A 20,013-nucleotide genomic window follows, 5' to 3' on the forward strand; every position below is an offset into this window, starting at 1 on the left:
TGCTGTCCAGTTTGCAGCAGATAACAATACAAGGACTAACATTCCCAGCTGGAGTCTGTTGGAAGGATGTGAGACTCACAGAAGCGGTAGCTGAACGACGCGGTGAAGTCCACGGGAATAGCTATTGCTGGTACGGAAACATAAGACGAGCAGGCCAACTTTGGCAAATTTACCAAAAAGCAGCAACCTGATAATCTAGAACTCAAAACCAACACAGAAGGGCTAAAAAAGCCAAGGCTCCATCTGCTGTGGTGTACCCTTGTGAATTTAGCTAAAATGATGCTTCAGCAGTGATAACACCTTGGTCGTCCACTAGCAGTCCATGGACAGCCTGTCTGCTTGGAGACAGCGTCTGCTGTGGATGGGGGCACTGCACAACATGTTACAACCAGTATGTGGGCGACTCTTGCTTATTCTGTCAGCCAGCCGCTGAGCAAAGCAAAGTTATGACATACTAAATGATGAAGTGAAACCAAGTGTTACAAACAACGAGAAGTATCCACTGTAGCCACAATCTGTACTTTTCATGCTGTATTTTTGGATCTTTAAATTTTTTTCCCAAGCTCTTTCAATTCCCAGTGAACTCTGCCATCGATCCCTTCCCTGTTCTGGCCCATTTGTCAACCAATCAGCATTTGACCAACACGGAGCGTCATCCATGTCAAGCACAGTCAAGTTGGCCTGAAAACCCCTTTTCGTACGCCGTCCGTAGGGAAATAAATATGCCAGTATTTGACACAACTGCGTTAAATTAATTACACATAAACCTGAAAGAAGCTTTATTGTCTTGTTAAAGTATCCAAAAAAAAAATGTGCTTCAGTGGTGGTGAGTCAAATTCTAGTGTTTTCTTCAGCAGCCACCAAACAGCTAATCTTGGGTAAAATGTGACATCAAGGTGGCTTAATCCACCATTTATATACACAATCAACAGTTACTAACAACTACACTTAAAAAAATACTTAAAAACAGCACCTTAAAAATAATAACACTGTCCAAATTTTTCTGTACCTTTTGTAATTTTTTCCAAATGAACTGATTGGCTCACGATGTGATTAGTAAAAAAAAGACAGTCATCGCCCAAATCTGAGAGTATGATTTTAACCAAAAAAAATATCATGTGGCGCTCGGTTCATGTACACAGAGGCCCCAAAAGTTCCAGCTGTGTCTATTAAAGCTCAGTGAAAACAAAAGGTTTGTGGACATGGGGCACAAATCAAATGTACTAGAAAAACCAGCAAATGATCTCTCTTTTTCATGAGCGGAAATGAGAAACAAACGTTCCCTAGCAGACTGGATAAATACTGTGTTTTCTGATACCTGGGTCTGGGTCCTCGAGTTTCTCCTTGAGCCTGGGAAAAGCTGGGCGCAGGGACTCGGGATACTTGAGAAACACCTTATACATGATCAACACAGCTTTTTTTCTGATGTAAGGTTTAGTGTGGGACATCTGCAGTAGAAGACAGTAAATACACATTTTTAAAGATGTAAAAACAACAACCCTGGAATGACAGCTTATTTGACTGAAGTAAATGGTAACGAGCAAAAAAAGAAAAAGAGAAAAGAGCAGAAGTCATGTGGGTACACCTCAGGACTTACTCACCAATGTCATGATGTCATTAGCTAAGTCCCGAGCTAAGTCAGGGGTCACAAAACAAGACAGACCAGTGAGGGCAACACCTGTGTCATACTGGTTGGGGCTGCTGAGATCCTGGGAGAAATAGATTAAAAAAATAGGAAGAAAAACAAAAAAGAAAGAAAATATTAGCTGAGGGAAAACTAACAGTAAGGAGATATTTACAGAGTTCACAAAACATGTGCATCGCTGACCTTTCGAATTTGATTGGTTGTCAGCATGATGACGTCTGTGTTCTCATGAAAGCACTGTGAGGCTGCCAGGTAGCCAATCCTCTGTAGGAAAGCAAGCAAGCATAAAGAACATACTGCTATTATATTACATTACTACAAACATTCGTCAGCCTGTTGCAGCACCACAGAGATCCACTTATACAGCTCACTCAGCTGTGACTACATCACTTTGTAAATTCTGGGTGTGCATCTTCCTTTCCATTTGCATTACTCTGTCCTGCACTTCCACGACCAATCCTGACATCCCAGACTTACCTTGTACGTGAACTTTGAGGAACTCATGACTTCAACGATGTTGAAAGCAGCCCAGCTGACGTCATAGCCCAGCATTTGAAGCTGCAACATAGAGGAGACAGACATAGATTGTGACTAAAAGGAAGAGGGGGAGCTCTAAGCTGCTCCGGCGAGGTACAGAGAGAGAATAATTGATTTGGGCTGAAAGCTCTCAAAGTGAATACTGATGCCGGCCACAACAAGACATCTAAATCTAAATGTGTACCTTGACTATAAATAGACAGAGCAATTTCATTTCAACGGGAATTGGACAATGTTCTCAGTAAGTGTCACTTGCTCGACGTTTGGCTGTGAAGTGACTAATCTTAACAAAAACAAGAAACACACACACAGCCTTGAATGTGTTTTTGTAAAAATGCACTACTTTACTTTGCGAAATAGTAGCACTTCCATTTGATCTGATGAAAGTATAAGAGGAAATAAGGCTTTATTTGACTCAGCTTGTTTCTGTTTGGGTAGAAAAGATACTAACCACAGATTTTTGTGTGGTTTTCATCTACAGTGTCACAGCAAGTCGCAATTTTCCATTGTGTGCATGTCAACAAAATATGTCACAATATGCTAGTGGAGCTGATTTAGGACAGATGAAGGATTCATTTGTGAATTAAAATATATGCCAAGTATTCTTGCACTACAACTAAGTAGTTGTTATAAACAGAGTCTCCTCTTTTTATTGTGTTTTTTCGTTTTTTCCTTTGTTAATTTTAGGTGTGCTGTAAAGAAAAGTACAACAGCATAACTTGCTACTAAGCTACAGCACAACGAAGCCACATGGTGGGCTTATGTTGACAGGTGTATACAATAGCTCATGTGTGTGTGTGTGTGTGTGTGTGTGTGTGTGTGTGTGTGTGTGTGTGTGTGTGTGTGAGAGAGTAGATTTGACAGACAAAGTCGGTGAATCCGTGGCGGGTGAGAGGTCTTACGTAGGTGAGCTTGCACACAGCATTGGCTTTGACAGCGATGTTGTCCTGCTTGAGCTCCTGTTTGATCTCATCGATGCATGTGGAGATGTACTTGGCCTGGGGGCAGACAAAGGAGAGGGCAAACAACAGACACCAGATCAGATTAGGTGGACTGATATCTGGAGAGGGAGGCTGCGAGCAGGCTGGAAAATTCTGATCTTTCTGCTGTCGCTTTCCAAGACACTAACCAAGAACTGAATGAGTGTTTTTCCCAAGTTTAACTGCTTCTTTCTTTCTACCACTAACCTACAAGATTATCACATGTGGCTTGATGTATGTAGGTATTTACAGGGCCAGGTATAAATATATTTTGATAAACAGTTCTGAAAATACATTCATCTCGTGCACAAAGCTCACACTCAAACTTGTGATGAATAGAGAGTTACCATTAATTTGGGACATCACACAGCAAATTAAACCCTTACACTGGAGCTGTTTGCCGTGTGGATTTATCCGTTTTCAAATCTGCTAGATGTTTTCGGTCCACCGCCCGTACTAATGAACAATGAGGTGTGCTCAGCTCTCTCTTCCACGAAAACATTATCTCAGTTATAATGACCAACAATTAAAAGAAATTAAATTTTAAAAAAAATCCTACTCAACGTAAAAACATTAAGAAATAATAACAGCCACTTTTATATATCATTATTACTACAATTACACAGTTAAAGAGATCTTCAATTGTATTTATTATGTTGTAGGATGCTAGCATCAGTAGCACCATCATCTATATATCTGTTTATCAAAGCATCCATCCATCTATCCACTTATCTTTAAATAAATTAGTTTTTTCCCAGAAAACCATTTCTGGGAAAATGAATAACAATGAAATCTCAACTCTCATAATGACTGCTAAATCACATCAGTTCTCCTAAAATACTGGGAGCACATTTCATTCAACGGTGCAGAACAAACTGAGGTCAATTTTTTTTTAACCATTATAGAAAGGACCAACCTTGCTAAACAAACACATACAGCTCTGTAGTGTGTGAGAGTGTGCTGGTCATGTGTGCTGGTCATGAGACAGCACAGTGACAGGAGGTGGTGTTAGAGGGGGGGGGGACACTACGCTCTGCTACTCCCGCTCCTGGAGAAATTGTAGCGATCAAGAGTGAAGGCCTGAACACACCATCAGCAAACAGACATACACATATACAGAGTGCTTCTCCATCACAATCTTCTTCAGTTATCCATCCAGAACCAATTTAAATAACTGAAATAGTTGACATAAGGCCAACACAGACAACCTTCCTGCCAGTAACACATACTGGGGTGGAGATATATTTGAAGGCGTGCACGCTCCAAGAAACGAATGACTGGGCTTAGATGAAACTAACTAGTGCTATATTCTTTTTAAAATCTGATCACTATCACAAAGGCGAGTAAAATTCATACTTCCAATCCTCACACCTTAATTCAATACAGATGCTGTTCCAAAGACGTGGGAGAGACAGTGAATGAATGAACTATGCAGAAACTTTGCACAAACTCTGCACACATGTGTAAAACAAACAGAGAAACTGTGGGATATTCGGCACACACTTCAGAGTACACACAGAGGCGTATTAATATTTTAGCAGACTGCCCACTGTTGACTGGGTAACCACCACCTTATCTAGGCTGCCTGGGTTGGGTTTCCACTGGTGAACAGCTCAGACTATACAGCGAAGCAAGAGATCAAACGCTAACGTCCTGGAACGACAAAACTGACCCACATGCTTGTTTTTCCATTTCCAAAAACTCAAATATAGACACAGACAGCATTTGTGTCTTAATACAAGTAATATAATGTAAAAGTAAAGCATCTATAAAGCCGGTTTAGTGCTTCTAGCTGAACAATACTGAGAAGAAATCAAATCTCAAAGTAGTCTTGAGGTCAGACGTGCCACCTTGACATTTGGCATCTTCCCTACAGCAACGATGTAGGTGCGCGCACACAGCAGTACAGCTTGAAGCAATCAGGGATCGTGCTTCACAGTAAAAGCTACTTTCAACTGCTCCATTGTTCAAAAGGGTTTGCTGTGCATGTTTGATTTGGCAGATTTTAGGTGAATAGTTCACCTAATAACGGAGCCAAAGTCAATGTAGTTTTTAAGGAAGTTAAACAAAACCCCCAAACATATATAGTGTGTAACAAACATATATGATATGGTATATATGGTATGGTATGATATACTGTATTCTGGCCAGAATGTATATGGTATGTTAGAGTTATAGATAAAATAGGGATATGATGTGCTTATTGTTTGTTTATGAATTTTACAAACTAGTTAAAAAGTTAAGAAAAGATCTGGCTGCTGGACCCAGGATGGCAGCCTTCCCATGCACTGGTGGAAACTTGGACAGGCTGACATTCATAAATATGCTGCAGACAGTCCTGAGAGTATTGTAAACAACAGAATTGGAGCATTTTGCTCGACAAACTGTGTGATGACTATTTCCGAATTACTCCAAGCATCTTGTCTGAGACGGGCCAATATCAGTATCTGGCTCTACTTCATACCCACCCTGCCTTACTACCTGACATAGCATTTCACAGCATCAATATGTTTAGATGCAGCCAACGCAGAGCTTATAGGAGAGATAGGATGATGTGACAGATGTTAACAGATGGCTAACCCCCACACACACCCTCTGACTGCCCCTTCAAAGCAAGATGCTTTGATGAGCCTGTCATCACCCACAGCTCTGTGGCAGGGATGAGGAGCCGTTTCACGGCACATGTTGGATGACTCATTTCGAGATTATATAAAGGCTCAGATTTAATCTGCGAATCCAGAATAGTTACAACTAGAATTTTTAAGCCAACCCTCGAAACATTAGGCCTCTCTTCACCAACTCATCACAGCATTCATTCAGAGGCCAAGTGGCTGCAAAGTCAACTCAAATAAGTGACTGCATATACTTCTCACCAAACGGGCCTGACAGTAAAAAGCCTTTAGCTCACAATATAAATGACAAGAGCCTAAATATCTGCATATCTGGTGTGCTCTCGGTGAGTAATCTACTGGTAAACTTTAATGATCTAGCGAGATGCTTCCTCTAACTGCCTGTTAGCTAGACTAGCTAGCTGTCAGTAACGTTGGCAGCATTTTTCTATTAAAACCCGAGAAGTTGTGTTTCTACCGACTCAGTAACAGGTCGCAACCAATAACATGTTAGTAAGCAAAGGACAGTTTACCACCCAGCCAGCAAGGCAGCGGCGTTAGCCGCTGACGATAACGCTAGCTTTCCAGCCTACCTAACGTTAACTTACCCAGCGCTAGCCCGCTGGTCAGCTATAACGGTAACGGCACAGTGTGTGTGCTGGACTTATAAAAACGTTAATGAACGTAAAGCTTAAAACACCCCGGTGTCACGGTTTGCTCGTTTTACCTCATCTTCCTTGTGATTCCTGATGCCACGTACTAAATCCTGGAGATTTTTATCGAACATCCGATCGATGCTCCCTTTGACAATCTTCAAAGCCATGACTGTCTGCGACTTTGTACCGCTTCTGTCCTGCGGGGCCGAGCGCCTTGCAGAGATCTAGGGGGTGCCGACCGACGCGCTACACCGTGTCTCATCCACCCGGGTGCCGTGATGTGCTGCGGGGTCCGCTGCTGTTTACTGAGCCCGGGCAGATGAAGTTGAGGCCAGACGGGGCCGTCCTGTGCTGTGCAGAGACGCTGGCAGTGGATCGGTGTAGGAAATGGCTGACAAAATGGCGTCTAAAGTCAGCTGACTTGGAGCATTATGCGAGATTCTCATGTGGGAATCAGTTGAGTTAAAGGGCTCGTCCTCCCCACCCACCCCGTCCTCCCCACTTAGCGTCTGTTGTGAGCCAGAAGGTTTATTCTCTTAATCCTAAAAAAGTTAAACAACTCCACTGATATTTTAACCACTTATCAGAACACAGTCAGTGTAGCATGTGAGAATAATGACTCACTAACGACTGTCAATGTGGCAGGTCAAAACACCAAAAAATGTAGTAGAACCAAAACCATGCTGATATTTTTATTCAAGTCTAGTGATAGAAATACTTTACCAATTTACATAGCACTAAAAACACCGGCTGTATGCACATGACAGAAAAAAAACATGTCAAAAAAAAGGCTGCAGCTACATGAGATCTCATTAGCTTTTAAGGGCAGTTTTTGTTTTTAATGTGTGCGTTATTCCATTTATTAAGCAGACACTAGGGGAGAGGAGAGTACAAGGTGTTTAACTCCACATAGATTATTATTTTTAGACAAAACTGTATCTATCTGAAAACGAGGCTATAAAAACAGTAGGTGGACCTCAACCAGAAAACAGTTTTAAGTGACTCTTTACATTTCAGACTGGATTCACTGGGTCAAGACCAGAGAATTAAAAAAAATACTTAACATAAAAGACAAGTAGCATTTTACCCCTCCCACTATGGCAAACACACAGATAGGAGGCCTTTGTGATGTTTTGCAGGCTTTATAAAAAAAAGAAAAAGAAAGAAGCCAACAGATGTAAGAGCTACACACACACATACACACAAAAAAGCATAACTCATTTCTTCCCATTTTCTTCATCAGATTCAGTTTCATCTCATATTACCCCGCTCTATATAGAAGAGCTAAAAATGTAATCATTTGACATACACACAGTATGAAAGACCAAAGTTCAGATTTTAGAAAGAAGAAAGCAGCCAGGAGCTGGCGGGAGTTTGGAGTGAGGATCCAGGACGGCCAGAGTGTCGTAGAAAAGAAAAAGTACATCTCGGAAACCAACGAGTGTTGCGTGGTGCCGTTATCTAGCTCACTAATAAGCATGTCGTTTCTGATGTGATGAACAAATGGACTAAAAATGGGCCTTTTCTGGTTTGGTATGGTTAGAGTACAAAAATGTCTAAAACATGAACAATGAAGTAACAGATAAGGTAGGAAATGCTGGGTGTGTGTTGCAATGTTGTTGGGCCAGCAGCACTGCGTCATGTTAAACAGAGGCCACCATCTTTTAGCACTTGGTCCACTGCAGTGGTCGGTGAGGGATGCTTTCAGCTCTCGGCGGCAGGTTGTTCCGTCTCCGCAGAGATCGAGTTGTCCTCTTCTTCGTACGTGTGCGTTTGCTGTTCGGCCGAGCTGTCCGGGCTTCGCCTGAAGAGGATCGCAGAGTCGTAACAATACACGTAAAACAAGATTACGCCCGATAATGTTTATTTAGTAAATATCACGCATCCAACAATGCAGGCGCCTCTTTAGGAGTTTTCCTACACATAACCTGACGGCACCATAAGACCTCTTACCGAAGGTGTCTTTAAATACTTTGTGTAGCGTGCTTTTCAAAAACCTTTCATACAATTTAATTTATTTTATATAGCAGACACATAGTGAACGAGTGAGTGGGTTTCATGTGTGTCCAACCAAATGTATCGAGTTTTATTGTTAGACGTTGCCTGACACATGTTTATGGTAAATGGCCTGTATTTATATAGCGCTTTACTAGTCCCTAAGGACCCCAAAGCGCTTTACATATCCAGTCATCCACCCATTCACACACTGGTGATGGCAAGCTACATTGTAGCCACAGCTACCCTGGGGCGCACTGACAGAGGCGAGGCTGCCGGACACTGGCGCCACCGGGCCCTCTGACCACCACCAGTAGGCAACGGGTGAAGTGTCTTGCCCAAGGACACAACGACCGAGACTGTCCAAGCTGGGGCTCGAACCGGCAACCTTCCGATTACAAGGCGAACTCCCAACTCTTGAGCCACGATGTTTATCTTCCCTTATTTGTCTTTCTAGGCTCTGATTATTCTGACATATTCTTATTTATTTATAAACTGTTTGTCCTGTATGAGATATAGTTCTGATTGGATATTATTCCCATTGGTTGTGGTCCTGTGACCAATCACAGGCAATTTAAGATGGTACCCCCCTCCCTATGTTTAATTGTCTAACGAAGAGCAGGCATGCTTGAAAACATCATACATGACATCATCCGATTATAGCAAAAATGTGTCTCGTTTGCTAATGTGACCCAAGCTCGCATCCTGTCACAGGTGGGTTTACGTGTGACGCTCACCTGTTTGGACTTGAAGCCGTATCAACGTTGTTCTCGTCTTGTATGGGTGACTTTGGCTTTTCCTCTCCCTCTGTGTCATTTTTTTTCTGCTCTGATTCCCCATTCACAGGTGTGGAGTCTGCTCACGGCAAAATCAGATTTAAATAAGCGAGCAGACAAACCCAAAGAAAGTGCACTAGAAAACAGTAGAATCCAGATTTTAGTAAATCCAAAACGAGTGCTTTTACCTGTGTTTTCTGTCTCTTTCTCCTCATCATTCTCTGGCTCCTTGTTCTCAGTTTTAGGTTTGGCTGCCACCTCCGCCTTGCCCACAAAACGCAGTTTTAACTTGTTGTAGACGTCGCTAGCTTTTTCCATGACTGCAGTGCTGGCTTTATACCGCCGGATCTAAAATGAACACAAACATGTCAAATAAGTCCGGTAACATTTTTTATATGAATTTGTTCAAATAAAAAACACGTAGATTGCTAAACATACGCTTGCTGAACATTTTATTAGGTACATCTGTTCAACTGCTCATTAAAGCAAATATCTAAATCAGCCAATCGCATGGTAGCAACTCGGCGCATTTAGGCATGCAGACACGGTCAAGATGACCTGCTGAAGTTCAAACTGAGCATCAGAAGAAGGCACTTAAGTGACTTTAGTTTTTTTAATTGTTACTGTATGGAGGGCATCTACTAGCGGCAAGATTTAGGAAAATCAGTACAAGTATTCCAACAAAAATAGTAAACCTTTTGAAAGCAGTTGACTCTCAGTCTGGTAGATGTCCAAAGTCTCAATAAACATGACCATTAAACCCTGATGAGGCTTTAATGGTCTAACAAAAACTAACAAAGACTAAACATAAGGATATTTTCTCTGTTTTCCAAATTCTCAATAATTTCAGTTTTAATCTTTCCAAAAATCCAGTTTTTATTTTTAACTACAATGTTTTTCCCCATATACAGTTTCTCCATATTTAGTACAGTTTTAGTTAACTATTGTAACTTTGGGTACTGAATGAATTTGCCCAAGTATTTCAGAAACTGCTGATCCTACACATCTATCTCTATGGTTTACAGAGAAAACACACAATATGGCTGCTGAACATGCTGTACCCATCTTCTGAGTTCACAGTCATCAAAAGTCACCACATTTCAATCCATTTGAGCACATCTGCTGAGGATTTGCATTACAGATGTGCAGCAACTGTGTGATGCCATCGTGTGCTGCACCTTCAAGTTCAAGTTCAAATTTTATTCGCCACATGCAGGTTGCCCTGCAGTGAAATGAACCCGACCTTGTCATATCCATAGCAACAACTTCACCAATTTCCACTTGAGCTGTGACTTAACCAATTAACCTATTAACCAATACCAACCTGTTATACGTCAGCTGGTTTACCCGTGAAGGTGTGATTGGTTCATTTGAAAACATTTTTCCCTTTTTTCTGTTTCCTGTACTTTATTTAAACACAAATTTGTTTCTATGTTATTATGACCCTGATGAAAGCCACAAGCCGAAACACGCTGGTCAGTTAATAAAGTTGTTCCTCTTTACCTTTAAGTGTTGCTGGAGTTCCTGCCTTGTTGTATCTATGCCATGTAGAAGTAAGGCGGTTTAGAAAGCAGAAGAGTATCCAGCACTGTCATAGCAAGTTGTAACTAACAAAGTTGCCAATGAGTCTCCCAAAAAAGACTCCTGCCTTTCCTTTTATTATTTCCCTGTCATGTACATACTTTTACAGAGATGGATACACATGAACAATTGATCAAACTTCAAACAATTGATGTCAGCATGTGTGTAAGTAATCCCTACGAGCCAAAGCTTCACACTGCTTAAAGTTAGCCAATCAAATATTTAAAAACTGGCTTAAAGGCAGAGGAACCAAAATGCCCTGTTTTGGACAGACTGCATCAAAGCCCAGTGTCAAATAAATAAGTATTATTGTGAACGGTGACTTATGCAAAGTTACTCTACAAGTGTTTAAGAATAAAAACACAAGGGCAAAACAGTTACTGCTCAACCAACCTTGTGTTGCGTTTTGACTACTTGAGTAAATTTTAGCACAGGTTTTCCAGCTTAAACACCAAAAGGAGCTGTGGACCTAGAAAGAACAGTGGAGCAATACAAAACAAATTCACCTTTTTTAGTGTGGCAATAACTTCAGCGTTCTTATGTAGGATCTGGCTGGTGACAGGAACAGCCTCGAGCTCTTCCAGTGCTTGTAGACATCGCTCTATGTCCTGAAAACCACACAAACCAAATTTTCACGCCAGAATAAAAAGAAACCCAAAACATTTATGTGACCATATTAATCATCGTCTTAAGCGTTACGTACTGGGTTGTCCACTTTAAGTGCAAACTTTATATCTGTATGAAGCTTCTGTAGCCTTTCTCCAGGTGACGGCTCTGCAAATAAACACACAAAGTACTAAATTATATCTTTATCCGTTCTTGATAATGAAAACTGAACTTGTCTCTCTCTCTTATATAAATGACACTGCATGTTTTCAGCCAACAGCGTGAGTCACTGACCCTTTTTCTTCTCCACCTTCTTCTCCGGCAGCTTCTCTGGTTTGCGTTTCAGCTTTTCAGGCTTGGACCTAAGACAGAGAGGAAACTCTGTGATCCGTGTACATTAATGTTTGATCACCACCTCCTGATGAGCTGTGCATGCAGTAGTCTGTTCCCCATTGAGCACTCACCTCGCTCTGGACCTCTCCTCTGACCGTCTGGCTTTCTTCTCTTTCAGCTCTCTCTCTTTTCGTTCTTTCCTCTCCTTTTCTTTCTTTATTTTTGCTTTCTTCTGGTTGTCTAGCTTCTTGGGTGGCTTCTTTACCTTTTGATGGGAAAGTATCACGTATAATCCCATTTCTTTAACAAAAGCAAAAACATTACTCTATGTTAACAGACGTACCTCAGCTGGTGGGGGAGAATCAGAGTCTGAGGGCGCAGGGATAGGTGGTGGGGGGGGTTTCTTGGACTTCTTCAACGGGTGATCGTCTATACCTTCATCTGAGCTACTGCTGCTGTCACTGTCACTCTCTTTTTTAGCCTTATCTTTGTCTTTTTTCTTCTTCTCCTCCTCCTCTTTCTCTCGCTCACGTAGCCGGCGGAGCTCTTCAGCTTCCTCCTTTTTTCGCCGCTCCTCCAGCTCTCTTCTGCGTTCTTCATCTCGTTTCTTCCATTCACTGATGCGGTCGGGTTCACTATCACTGCGAGAGGTGGGAGGGCAAGGCAACCTTAATTATGCCAAGCTAATGTATGGAGTAGAATTTCTCTTACTGTATTAACCTGTGGTGCATAAATCGTTAAGAAGGAATCCTGGGAGCAGCCTGACCTTTCGCTGTCGGAGGACGATGAAGGCGCTCGTTTTGCCGGCGCAGGTTTGGGTTTACGTGCTCGAGGCTTTGGCGCCGGCTTCTCTGTGAATCAGAAAGACACGAGCACAGACTTTGAAAAACTCTGCACTAACTCACGAGCAAAGAATTGCTTCTAAACATCCTTCTAAACATCTATCTGCATCGCTACGATTGTAGATGAAACTGTAGTAAATAAAAGAGCAAAACTAAACTCGCACCTTTCTTGCGAGCCTGTGGGCCCTTCCGCGGGGGAGGATCTGATTCCGATTCAGACTTTGAGCCAGACTGGGATTCTGAACCAGACAGAGCCGGTCGAGGCTTCTCGTCCTCCGAGTCGCTGTCTGCTACTTTCTTCTCCGATGCCGATCCAGAGTCTGAATCAGAGTCGGACGAAGCCTTCTGCAAGGTCACAGAGAAAAAGTAACGAAAGCTGGAAACGCAAAGAGAAGACACCGAGTTTTGTGACAGGTAATTCTTTCTGTGACGGGGCCTTCTGGTTCACCTTTTTCTTCCCTCTGCCTCCTGCTTTCTTCACACCTCGTCCACCAGATTTCTTCTCTGGAGTAAAATCCTGTTGAAGAAAAACAAACATCAAATGATTTGCAGCTGAGACGTTATAAGAGAGACACGAAAGAAATACACAACAGCGGTTTGTCTCCTCCCTGCCCCGAAAAGGCCAATCAAAAGCCATATTGGAAAATGGGAAGAAAATTGGGAAATTAATTGATATAAAGCTGTAATTTACTGCACCTTGCACCTAAAAAAAAAAAGCTTTAAAACCTTACTTTGAGGCAAAACCCACCAAACTCTGACTGGTCGTTCTGTATGTGCAGTTTTTATGCCACCATGACCAAAGAAATTAATTTCATCCATCCATTTGCTTCCGCTTATCCTTTCAAGGGTCGCGGGGGGCGCTGGAGCCTATCCCAGCTGTCATAGGGCGAGAGGCGGGGTACACCCTGGACAGGTCGCCAGTCCGTCGCAGGGCCAACACACAGGGACAGACAACCATTCACACTCACATTCACACCTAGTGGCAATTTGGATTATCCAATTAACCTATCCCCACAAGCTGCATGTCTTTGGATGGTGGGAGGAAGCCGGAGTACCCGGAGGGAACCCACGCAAACACGGGGAGAACATGCAAACTCCACACAGAAAGACCCCGGCCTGATGGTGGAATTGAACTCAGGACCTTCTTGCTGTGCAGCAACAGTGCTAACCAGCTTCCTCCCACCATCCAAAGACCCGTGAATGCACCGTGAATTAATTTCATTTCATTTGTAAATAGCGACTACAGAGGTGCTACCAAGTTGGCAGCTGAGTGGTGAGACTTGTGTCAGGAAGGGCATCCAACATAAATAAATCTACCAAATCAAACACGCAGCTATAGCAACCCATTTGCGAATGAGAGGCAACCAAAAGTGGCTTTGAGCATCAGACTCCTCCACAATCACGCGCGTACGCACATGTTATTACCTGATCACTGTTTTTCCCAGAGTCAGACTCCGAAGGTGTGGGTTCTGATTCAGAAGGAGATCCACTCTCTTCTTCATCTCGGTCGCTCGATGAGCCTCGTGCCTTTTTTGGAGGAGGAGGCCGCTGAAACAAAAAAAAAAAAAAGTACTTGTGAGAAAACAGAAAATTTGAACAGTTATAGGTCACTTGAGATATAAAAATAATCTCACTGCTCAAATATTCAAGTCATGCAGACAAATCCCTTAATTTCTGGCTCATTTAGCTTTCGTCACTGCTGCGACAACATCGGCTATAAAAAAAAAAAGCCACCAGAAAATGTGTGCTCTTCTTTCAACTCTTCAAATTCTCGGTAACTATTCATGAATGACAAATTGTTACAGTAACTTGGCTGCTGCTGATGGTAGTTGGTCACGTATGGTGCCAGAAAAACCTTCTTTGTGGCCCAAACTGTGACCAAGGAAACCATTTATTTTAATCAAGCTCAACATCAAAAACAACAGGAGTGAATCTTAAATCAAATCACTGGACAAGTTGTAATGACACACATCCACTAACAATATAATCCTCGTATAATTACCTTAGGAGCCTGTGGCTTTCGCTTCATTCCTCCTCCTCCTCCGCCCCCTCCTCCTCCTCCGCCCCCCCTTCCTCTGTCTTCACTCCCAGAATCTGAATCAACCTCACTTCCTGTGTGTGCTTTCCGAGGAACCGGGGCATCCTCCTCATCGTCCTCCTCGTCGCTTCCTCCTCCTGCATTTTCAGCCTCGCTGTCAGATGAGCTAGCTGGCTGCAGACAAAACACAATAAAATATAATAATGAAAAATATCTGAACAGGGCGACAAAAAGGGGAGAAGCAGCAAAGATACTGGTGAAGAACAGTAGCTGCTTTGGTGAAGGTCACACAGGCCACAGTCTCTCCAAGTCTGAACAAGGAATTTTTCATGAGAAGGAAAAGTAGATTCATTTGAATCAAACCAGTCGCTACCAAGTACATCCTGCAGATCCTAAATCTATGCTCACAAAAATCACCCAAATGAGGGTTATGAAAAAACAAATGCGCTTCCAGTATCTTTTACATTTCATGCTGAATTATGCCTGCTTCAGGATTTTGGGAAGATGACAGAGACTTACTACAGGTGGGGCGCTGTAGGAGGCATGTGGATTGTTCTGGATCTCCCATAAGCCTTCATTGAATCCCTTCCTTTTGTTGGGTTTCCCATATCGTTCTCTGTACTTTTCATAGGCAAAAAGGTCCTTTGGTGCGAGGAATGCTCTTTGAAAACAGAGAAAATAAAGAAAACGTGAAGCAAACTGACGGGAAACAATCTGATGTCCCAGGCTTTCAGTAATGAACAGGATGTTTATACTTGTGTTTAGGAAGGCTGGTGTTCGACTCCAGACTTTGAAGCAGATCACTGTGCCACCTAGTGACAGATTAAAATACTGCAGGTGCCATCTTGTCAAACAGATGGTGTGTCTCACCAGTTCAAATATGTCAACACATCTTGTGGAAACATACTGCGCACTAAGACTGACTCAAATTAACAGTAGTTTCACATCAAAGTAGTTATATGTGCCAACGTCACTCTACCAAAGGGATTTTTTTTTTTAAAAACAGGTGAGCCAGAGCCTAAATTCAAAACTGGAACTACCAAATTTAACCAGAAAAAGTAAACATGGCTGATGAATTTCAGCCAATGTGCAAGTTTACAACACCTGCATCCACCCAAGATTAAACAGTTCTGCAAATACACTTAACTCTAGTCTCTGTGTACTTACGTTTCATGTGTCCCAAAGAAGAAAATGGGGATTTTATTAGGAGGTGGTTTCACTGCTCCATCAGCCACATCTTCAATCTGTTTAAAAAAAATAATCGTAATTTTTAAAAGCATGATTTTCAATGAAGAGAGCAAACAGATGACATGTCACACATTCACTTGCAGACACAGGACTGAACACACAACTGTGGCTCGAAAAGTTGTTTCTGCTCATCAGAATCCCCGTAAATGTGCCACTTCAACGGTCAGCCCCTTGGCCATTTGTGCAATTAGCAGTTAAAACAACAACAACGCAACCTGATAGTCGTTTTATCCATTTTAATGCGCAGGGAAATATGCTCTACAATATCAGCAAGTTTTTAAAAAGGGGAGGGGGAAAAAATCCACAATTTTTTTTTTAAACGTCATCTCCATAAAAACAACGTTAGCTGGGGTGGTGAACGTCTCCGTGTAGGTTAGGCCACGAGCATCTCATGCAAATTTTGCCGCTCATACGCTGACAGTGGGCCTGTGCACACCTGCAGCCTGTCAGCCCTGCAGAAGTAAGCCTACGCTTTCTGTTTGTCTGTATCCATAAACGTAGTGGAGAACATCTACAGAGAACCTTCTACAGCGTCCCGTGCAGAGCAGCCCACCCCCTCCTCCGCCTCTCAGACTGCTGCTGCTGTTAACGTTGCTTGCTTGCTTGCTTGCTTACCCTGGCTGGCCAATGGGGGTATCCCTTCATCTTAGCAAAGACGAGGTCTCCGGGCTGGAAGTTGTGTGGCATTGTTCTTCTCTTCTGCACAGCCTGGGTTTAAAAAGGTTTAAGATACGCAGTCTTTCTGTGTCTCTCTCGGTTTGATGTTTTCAGGTCGACACGAAACCTGGAAACGGTGGTGTTAGCTACCAAGCTAACAGTATACTAACGTTACCGCGAGAAGCTGCGTGAAGCCAGACGCTACGTACTAACCGTTTCCGCTCCAGGGTGCCAAGTTACCCTTCAAAAGAAAGACTTTAAAAAACGACTCAATTAAAGAGTAAATTATCTTTTCCTTCATATAAACATTTTTTGGCCGCGATTAAACAAATTTTAGTTTTCCACCAACAAAAAAATCACGAAAATATTGTTTTTAAGAGTGTAGCTTAAATTTACACAAACTAAATACATATATGCAAAATTATACAGTTCAGTTCCACATGTTTACATACTATAGACATATACTTATGACTATTTGCATATTTCATGGTCTGTAAACGTGCAATATCCTTGAATACATACATGCATTTACATACATATGTGGGGAAGTATGTATCGCTCCATTTTCTTCTGCTTATCCAATCTCCCAGCTGTCATAGGAAGTAAGGCATGGTACATCCTGGACAGATAGACACAGAAAACTATTTACGCACACATTCAGTGTTCAGTTTAGATGCACCTCTTTGGACTGTCGAGCAAAGCCAGTGTACCAGGATAGAACATGCAAACTCAACACAGGAAAGCCCCGGATGTGTGAAATGATTTGAACTTGGGAACTTTCTGCTGTGAGATTATAGTACTAAACACTGCATCACTATTTAAACCTGTGGATATGTGTATGCGTATACATGTCAGTATATTTGGCTGTTACTGAAATTTTGTGCACCATGTAAGGGTGGTGTGGCTGCATTTTCGTTATGCTTGTATAATGACAATAAAGAGTCTTTATAATTTATGCTTTTCAAATAGTAAAACACAGAAACGCGAAGTAAGACAGACATTCTTAAAAGTAAAAATATAAGCACATCAATCCCAACAAGCTTCACACATACCCAATATCACTTATTTCACAACAAAATGTATTTAAAAGTCGTCTTCAGGTTTGATTAAACGCTCAATTTTAAATGACTGAATTATTTAAATTCTCGACTTTTATTCTTTTAAGTCAAACAGACTTCCCTGTCGCACCGGAAATAGAGTTGTGGGATGTTTGGAAAGCTTCATTAATCCGGATGAAGCTGTCTCTTCGTTTTCTCGTGATACGACAGCCACAGCGGAAATCCCGCCTTTCTTGCCTCGCGATTGGCTGACCGCCGATCAGTTTCCTGATCACCCAATGACATATCACAATGTGGAAAGCAACGTTGACCTCCCCCCGAAATCACCTCTAGTGAGAAGCCATGTTTCGGTCTTTAGGACGCGTTCAGCAGTTTAACTGCAACTTCCTGACTCTGCAGAGGCTCAGCGCTACCTCTAAACTCCACATCTGCACGTCCAGAATGGCCAGCTCGGACTACAGGATTGAACGGGACACGTTTGGGGAGCTCAAGGTTCCGGCCGACAAATACTACGGGGCCCAAACTGTCAGATCGACCATGAACTTCAAGATAGGGGGACCAAGTGAGAGAATGCCCATCCAAGTGATCAAGGCCTTTGGTGTCCTGAAGAAAGCAGCTGCTCAGGTGAACAAGGAGTACGGCCTGGATCCAAAAATAGCTGAGGCAATCGTCCAGGCTGCAGATGAGGTTTCAGCCGGTAAGCTCGATGATCATTTCCCTCTGGTGGTATGGCAGACTGGCTCTGGAACTCAGACTAACATGAATGTCAATGAGGTGATCAGCAACAGGGCTATTGAGATCCTGGGAGGGAAACTGGGCTCCAAGGATCCAGTTCACCCCAATGACCATGTCAACAAGAGTCAGAGCTCCAATGACACCTTCCCCACAGCCATGCACATTGCAGTAGCCACTGAGGTCCACCAGGTCCTGCTGCCCGGCCTGCAGACTCTGCACGACGCACTTGCTTCAAAGGCTGAAGAGTTCAAAGACATCATCAAAATTGGGCGCACACACACTCAGGACGCTGTGCCGCTCTCGCTGGGCCAGGAGTTCAGCGGTTACGTCCAGCAGGTGAAATACAGCATTGAGAGGGTGAAGGCAGCCATGCCCAGGGTGTATGAGCTGGCAGCTGGAGGCACGGCTGTAGGAACGGGACTTAACACCCGCATTGGGTTTGCTGAGAAGGTAGCCTCCACCGTTGCTTCTCTCACAGGCCTGCCGTTTGTAACCGCTCCCAACAAATTTGAAGCCCTGGCAGCTCACGACGCCCTGGTAGAGCTGAGCGGGGCTCTCAACACTGTGGCCGTCAGCATGATGAAGATCGCCAATGACGTCCGCTTCTTGGGGTCAGGACCTCGCTCAGGCCTTGGAGAGCTCATCCTACCAGAGAATGAGCCAGGAAGCAGCATCATGCCGGGCAAGGTGAACCCAACCCAGTGTGAGGCCATGACCATGGTGGCAGCCCAGGTGATGGGGAACCACGTGGCCGTCACCGTCGGAGCAGCAACGGACACTTTGAACTCAACGTCTTCAAGCCGATGATGGTGAAGAATGTGCTGAACTCCGCACAGCTGCTCGGCGACGCCTCCGTCTCCTTCACCAACAACTGCGTGGTGGGCATCCAGGCCAACACGGAGAGGATCAACAAGCTCATGAATGAGTCCCTCATGCTGGTCACAGCGCTTAACCCACACATCGGGTACGACAAGGCGGCCACCATCGCTAAAACGGCTCACAAGAAAGGCTCGACCCTGAAGGCTGTGGCCGTGGAGCTGGGCTATCTGACCGAAGAGCAGTTCGACCAGTGGGTGAAGCCAAGTGACATGCTGGGACCAAAGTAAACTGACAACCCAAGGAAAAGGAAAAAAAACAAAACTTTTACACAAAAGAAAAGAGTATTTAAGTAAATCAGATGTGGAACTGAGTAAGCATTTTTTTTTGGATCCTGAACTTTTCATCTCTCAACAAAAAAATCTGGCATACTGTTGTATGACGCAACTTGCGTAATATCTGGCATACTGGTAGAGTTCAAAGTGCACTGTGTCATGGTCCTTTGGTATGGATGAAACAGCTGATGCAGCTCTACACACCTTTTATCTTTGTGTCTTAACAGGGAATGTTTTAAGAAGTAGCAGCAGTAAAGCGTCGTCATCAATATGACTTAATTTTGTACATGTAAACATGTAAAGTCTTTTCTTTTTTTCTTCCAGAGTCAGAATACTTTTAACTCCTCCTCAGCTTGTAGTCGATACCATTGCAGCTCGGAGTGCCATTGTGGTTGCTTCAAAACACTACATAACATTGTACCTCGTGTGTTTTGGTTTACACGATGTGTGCCATTTATGCCATGTGTCCGTTAAATGAAATGCATTTATTAAAATAAATTCAGTCTTATTTCAATTTTTTTCCTTGCTTACATGCACGCACATTAGCATGATTGGTTAAACATCTG

The 20,013-nt window shown here is 43.0% G+C and overlaps 2 protein-coding genes and 1 pseudogene across 2 annotated transcripts; 1 reads left to right on the top strand and 2 right to left on the bottom strand.

Annotated features, from left to right (window-relative positions):
• Window positions 1–1,268: 1,268 nt before the first annotated feature.
• Window positions 1,269–6,829, bottom strand: LOC146546252 (AP-3 complex subunit delta-1-like). Its single transcript, XM_085265328.1, has 6 exons — window positions 6,499–6,829; window positions 3,085–3,180; window positions 2,123–2,203; window positions 1,829–1,909; window positions 1,602–1,709; window positions 1,269–1,448 (listed from the first exon to the last, which is right to left on the bottom strand). Exons 1-6 carry the CDS (start codon window positions 6,592–6,594, stop codon window positions 1,284–1,286), a joined length of 627 nt encoding a protein of 208 aa, XP_085121454.1. The 5' UTR covers window positions 6,595–6,829; the 3' UTR covers window positions 1,269–1,283.
• Window positions 6,830–7,105: 276 nt separating this feature from the next.
• On the bottom strand, window positions 7,106–16,701 carry LOC146546253 (hepatoma-derived growth factor-related protein 2-like). The gene is made up of 16 exons (XM_085265353.1): window positions 16,462–16,701; window positions 15,766–15,842; window positions 15,118–15,259; window positions 14,563–14,772; window positions 13,986–14,108; window positions 13,009–13,077; window positions 12,725–12,905; window positions 12,485–12,569; window positions 12,062–12,359; window positions 11,850–11,983; window positions 11,680–11,747; window positions 11,483–11,553; window positions 11,286–11,387; window positions 9,387–9,546; window positions 9,160–9,277; window positions 7,106–8,231 (listed from the first exon to the last, which is right to left on the bottom strand). Exons 1-16 carry the CDS (start codon window positions 16,531–16,533, stop codon window positions 8,132–8,134), a joined length of 2,010 nt encoding a protein of 669 aa, XP_085121479.1. The 5' UTR covers window positions 16,534–16,701; the 3' UTR covers window positions 7,106–8,131.
• A 1,164-nt stretch (window positions 16,702–17,865) lies between these two features.
• Window positions 17,866–19,955, top strand: LOC146546254 (fumarate hydratase, mitochondrial pseudogene; annotated as a pseudogene).
• The last annotated feature ends 58 nt before the right edge of the window (window positions 19,956–20,013 follow it).

Source organism: Mchenga conophoros, linkage group LG23 (genome assembly GCF_057382185.1).
Source record: "Mchenga conophoros isolate Kocher_MC1m ecotype Shallow Benthic linkage group LG23, M_conophoros_male_GT1.1, whole genome shotgun sequence".
Taxonomy (NCBI): Eukaryota; Metazoa; Chordata; class Actinopteri; order Cichliformes; family Cichlidae; genus Mchenga; species Mchenga conophoros.

Bases quoted from the DNA above. Each gene is read 5' to 3' on its own strand.
- LOC146546252 (XM_085265328.1), bottom strand. From the start codon at position 6,594: ATGGCTTTGAAGATTGTCAAAGGGAGCATCGATCGGATGTTCGATAAA. The intron at 2,204-3,084 runs GTAAGACCTCTC...TCTATGTTGCAG, and splicing joins CTGTGTGCAAGCTCACCTAC to CTTCAAATGCTGGGCTATGA. The intron at 1,710-1,828 runs GTCAGCGATGCA...TATTTCTCCCAG, and splicing joins CAACCAATCAAATTCGAAAG to GATCTCAGCAGCCCCAACCA.
- LOC146546253 (XM_085265353.1), bottom strand. From the start codon at position 16,533: ATGCCACACAACTTCCAGCCCGGAGACCTCGTCTTTGCTAAGATGAAG. The intron at 15,843-16,461 runs GTAAGCAAGCAA...TTTTTTAAACAG, and splicing joins ACCCCCATTGGCCAGCCAGG to ATTGAAGATGTGGCTGATGG. The intron at 9,278-9,386 runs GTAAAAGCACTC...TGCCGTGAGCAG, and splicing joins GAAAGAGACAGAAAACACAG to ACTCCACACCTGTGAATGGG.